This window comes from Mycena indigotica, assembly GCF_014461135.1.
Source record: "Mycena indigotica strain 171206Taipei chromosome Unknown Mind.scaff0001, whole genome shotgun sequence".
NCBI lineage: Eukaryota > Fungi > Basidiomycota > Agaricomycetes > Agaricales > Mycenaceae > Mycena > Mycena indigotica.
Genome location: NW_023503000.1, coordinates 1,808,527 through 1,813,588, shown reverse-complemented (window position 1 = coordinate 1,813,588; position 5,062 = coordinate 1,808,527). Strand labels below are relative to the sequence as shown.

General features: G+C 49.8%; 1 protein-coding gene across 1 annotated transcript; it reads right to left on the bottom strand.

Moving 5' to 3' along the window:
- Positions 1-2,155: 2,155 nt before the first annotated feature.
- Positions 2,156-3,372, bottom strand: MIND_00043300 (SET domain-containing protein; the record flags this gene model as incomplete). Its single annotated transcript, XM_037357401.1, has 7 exons — positions 2,156-2,162; positions 2,210-2,241; positions 2,323-2,557; positions 2,611-2,769; positions 2,815-3,063; positions 3,130-3,288; positions 3,347-3,372. The coding sequence occupies 7 exons, from the start codon at positions 3,370-3,372 to the stop codon at positions 2,156-2,158; spliced, it is 867 nt and encodes a 288-aa protein (XP_037225311.1).
- Between the last annotated feature and the right edge of the window lie 1,690 nt (positions 3,373-5,062).

Below are 5,062 nucleotides of genomic sequence, written 5' to 3'. Positions count from 1 at the left end.
GTTACTCCAAGCTCCACCCCGTCTTCCCCTGTTAAGCTCGAGCCCGCTCAGGACGACCCCCTTCGACGGACGACCCGGCTACGACGAACCGCCCCCGAACTAGAGGACGGAGTTCCCGAATGGGAAGTCGAGGAAATCTTGGATGCCAGGATAAGGTATAAGCGTCTTAACTATTTCGTCAGGTGGAAAGGCTACGATGCTTCACACGACTCGTGGGTTCGGTTCGACCGTGTCTTTGCGCCAGACAAGATTGCGGACTTCTATCGGAGATACCGGGTAAACCACGGCACATCGCCTCAGCAACCTTCGACTCGCTGCCCTTCCGTATTATGCGTCGGGACGCCGCATTCAAAGGGGGGTGATGTCAGGGGAACCCCCGCTTGGCCTCCTTCGACCCTCCGAACGCATCCGAGGCGCATCCGACCGGCGCCCCTCGGACGCTCCGACCCACCCCGACCATCGTCCCACGGCCTCCTTCGCCCGCACAATCACCGATCCGTCAAGACCCTCCCAACGATCACCTTGGGACAGAGCCTGCGACGCCGCTCAGGCCTTCTGCGCTCTACGTCGGCAGTTACGGACGACCAGTATATAGTTGGCGCCCTAGCAGGCGGACCCTTAGAGTTTCTTCTCTTTGGATCCTCCCCTGCTAGGTCGGTCCCTCCGTGTATTTCCCGTAGCTTTTATTCACGCTTTGGATCCTCCCCTGCTAGGCTTTCGTCGGAGTCTCCAGGGTTGCCCTTACAATAGTCAGATCTATGCATAAGATATGGGTGGTGTCCAGGGAATATTATGCATAAGATATGGGTCCAGCTATTTGTAATATATAACAGCCCTTGAATTTATTATTATTAGACTACCTGAGAGGGTTATCAGTGATGGAGTGATGGCATCTAGATATATACCTTGATGTGGAACCATTTTTGATTGGCATCAGTGATTCTGATGGCTATATAGAGATCCATCAATTTCATCCCAATTAGGATGATAATCTCTTTTCCCTATCACACAGTCCCCCTAACTACATACCGGGTCATCGGCCTGAAGAAATAGGACTTAAGGATATTATATATGATATTACATAAGTGATATCTGTCAATCCTGTTGTGTAATATCAGGTTTGATATCCTGTCACAATTCCTGTCACAAGTCTCAGTTATAGGTCTCTGGTGGAACACCCATATCTTATGGATAGCTTTCTGTGGACCTCACCAGCATTTTATGCATAGATCTAGCCATAGAGGGTGTTTGCTGACCACTGGGCCCCCAGCGCTCTTGGCGAGCCGTAGTGGTAGTATTTAGCCTAAATCCAGTAGGTGTACCTAGGAACACTACGGACATTAATGTATTTTCTGCCCCAGAAAATGCACAGAAAATTTGAAATTTTCTGAAAATCTTCTGAAGATTTTCCGAGGATTTTCTGTCACGGAAAATTTAGAATTTTCCATCAATCTTCTGAGAATCTTCTGGAAATTTTCTGAGTCAGAAGATTTCTAATTTTCTGCCGCAGAAAATTTTCAGAAAATGTGGTACTCGGATCTGTGATCCGGCCGATGAGATTTTTTCTGGTATACAAGTAGCTATCAAGGCAATCAGTTGGTATACTTAATCAACTCCACATTGACCCACAACTAGCATAATACATGGCATACAAGGCTCATACTAGTGCTTGTATACATAGCCTTTGGACTCTCCACCACCTAGTGCCAGCCATCTCTTCCACCACCACAACAACCATGAGAAGAAGCGAGGACACCATTACTTACGCGGCTGTTCAATGGTGTTCGCGAACATGGAGAACGCGCCGTTCCGCGCGTGAAGCATCGTCTGACACCTCAAATTTGCTACAATGTTGAGGGTTATAAGGTCAGTTTTCGCTTTATCACCAACACTTGCGCTCACTTAGGACATTTCAGAATTTAAAGGCTGAATTTGGCGTCCTCGCAGCAACGACAAAGGCTTGAGGGACATTCGACTTGGAACACGTCGTTGGTGGGGTTTTAGAGAGCGCGAGAGAAGGGGCGTCAGACACTGACAAGCTGACAAGTAGTCTCTCTCTGCCGTTTATTCTCAATTCACTCGCTCCATCTTGCCGTATTTCACCAGGGCTTCCGCGGTAAAAAAAAGTTGGTTCAGCATCGTACTTTTCTGTTTGTCAAGTACTGCATAAATTAGTTTCTGGATGAATGAGATGAGTTAGACGACCTACGTTTCCTCTGTTTCGTCTGCCATCCCCATCTCCTATACGACGCGGGGGTCCGCGAGCCACTGTGCAAACTTGTGTGCCCGTTTCGGATCCTGACCACAGCATAGCTCTACAACCTTCTCCGCCCACACTCGGAACCGCTCTTCATCACCAAGGACCGCGTAGCTCAATGCGAGGTCCTCCATAAACGGAACCTGCATTCCCCATAAGCCCTCTTGTCTGACGAGCTCCAGCGCCCGCAGACTCGACTCGATAACGACGTCATCCGAACGACACATATCCCTCTGCCCAAGGCTCGAATCTTGTGTGTGTGTGTTGCGCCAGTCGCGCAGCTCAGCCCTGGCGGCATCGCTTTTCGCGACGGCTTCATCATCGGGCAAATCGCAGTGTTGGCAAAGACAAACAAAGTCGTATTGGGCGAGCTGGGCCCGTCGTTTGGCGCGAGGGCGAGAACATCAATATACTGGTTGTGGATTTCCTCTCCGGCTTGGACATCACGGAGAGAGTACATCGACACTGAGAATGTTGCAGGGTCCCATTTTATAGCAGTATTCAGTCCGCAACTGGGTTTAATCTTCAGTCAACCATCGGACCAGAGAGAAACTTACCAATGATTTGCACAGCTAACATGGGGGAAGATTCCACCATACTCCTGCTCCGTGACCCCTAGTTCCACACCAAATGCATTTGTCAGCGCAATGCCCTCGACGACAGGCCAGAGCTCAACACTATGGCAGTTTGCCAACTCAAGTAAACACTCTCTTTCGCTGGGTATGATCCTCGGAATGAGCCCATCGAAAGCTTCACGTTTCCACGAAAGCGAGGGGTCAATATTGGAGGGCACTATCGCGACCGGCCTGTCAACCAGGATCAGTGCTTTTGCAACAGTTTGCTTGCTGGAAAGCAACAAGGTTGCGACTGACCACCCGCGGGTACAGTATATCTGTCGCCAGCCGTGCATTCGTTGCCGGGGCGCTGTCTTGTTGCTGTTGCCATCCCTGTAGCTTGCTGTCCCGCCCGTGAATAGACACATTCCAGGATGGCAGGTGTTGGTGCCAAGATGCTCGAGCGAATTTATGTGGCTGCAGGCCCCGCACAACTGGTTAGCAAGACAACGAGAGGATCAAGATGCTGACTCACCTTTGTCCTCCACCGCGACAACACATCTCCAGAGGCCGCAAGCCAAAGCGTGAGCAGCGGCGACTCACCAGGCTCTGCTCGATGAGGCCCCACCGGCGCGTAGGCGTGCAGCATGGCAGCAGCGTTAATGACGACGGGTGAGAGAAGGCTGTGGAGCGAGGGAAAAAGAAGCAAACGACCGGCCCGCGGGCACGTGTTGCTTACCAACTGCTCTTCCGCCCTCCATCTCCCGCCCAAATGCGCGCCCGCAGCACATTTACCCATCCCTCTCAACAATTCTGCTAAGCGCAGAACACAATCCCCGCAGAAACCCAATGTCTGAACTATCTATGGCTATACTACAGCTGTTTCCAGCACCGGAATTTGTATTGATTATATAATCAGTGTTTCAAAACAGTGTAACACTGTCACATACATTGATGATTTATTCCAAGTAAAAGACATGATTAACTTTATATCAACATGGATATGTATGCTGCCCCTAACAATCAAGAATCATGCACAGGAGCGTTCTCTATACCAGTAATACTAGGGTTTGGCAATAAATGGATGACATAATTATGTATAATTATCAACACTACCTCTAAAAGTATTTCAGATCTTTTTTAAACAACCAGCAATATAAAATTCATCTCTACAATATCATCATTTATAGACTGATATTGATACTGCATTTCTTGATGGATTTTGCTGCAATGAACCAGAACAATACATTATTATCCCTGCTACCAGTATAGAATGTTTCTAGCTTAAAAAAATTTATATTCTTAGATTTTTGTGGCATTTATTGGTGATTGCCTTTTTTTGGAAGAGTATAGTTGCAGAGAAGAAGAAGAAGAAATAGTTGCTTCTAGGTTCAATATGGAGGTGAAATCTACTAATCATACACTAGCTCTGGCACTTCAATCATAACCTTCCACAAATCTGGGTTAGGCAAGATTTTGTGGAACTTTTCTGGGAAGCCTGGTCAAATGTGAGAGAGAGTAGAGTTAGATTAAAATATATGTAGACAAGATAATTGTGCAAATTTTTAGGTAAAGTGTCACGGATAAGACCCGGCCCGTCCGCTCCGGGCGCTGGTGTCGGGCCATCGCGGGCCCGTAGCATGCAGCATGTGACAACGGGGAACATGCGCCCCAGTAGGAGGAACGCACACGTGGGAAGCACATGACCGAGAACGACGTGTCGAGCTGTCGCCGAGCCCAACTCGACACCAGGGGACTGGGGAGGAGTGCTAGGAGGCTAGGAGTAGCACCTGGCCCGCAAGGAATGTACGATCATCCCCTCTGCGGCCAGGAACAGGGGCAAGAAGGAGCAGGAGAGGCCAGGGTGTCCGATCACTCCCTTTGCGGGCCCGCGTATATAAGGCGCAATAGTATACCATGTACTCTATCACTTAGATTGTCTAGAGAACTACCAACACGACCCGATTCGAACCTTCGACCACCGACAGCGACAAGGGACCGAGTTCATGGGCCCTTTCGGTTTTGATCTACCCCGCTCACCATACTTGCGGGCCCAACTATCTGTCTGTTCTGTTTTGGGCGCGCGTTCTTAGGAGAGGCCCCTTGCACGGCCCAACCCATAGTCTGTCAGGGGAAGCCCCCTTTCGGCCCCTCGGAGACACGTCCGACTCCGGTCCGACTCCGGTTCCAACTCCGGTTCGGCCCTCCATCTCGCCCGCACAATCACCGATCCGTCAACGCCCTCCCGACG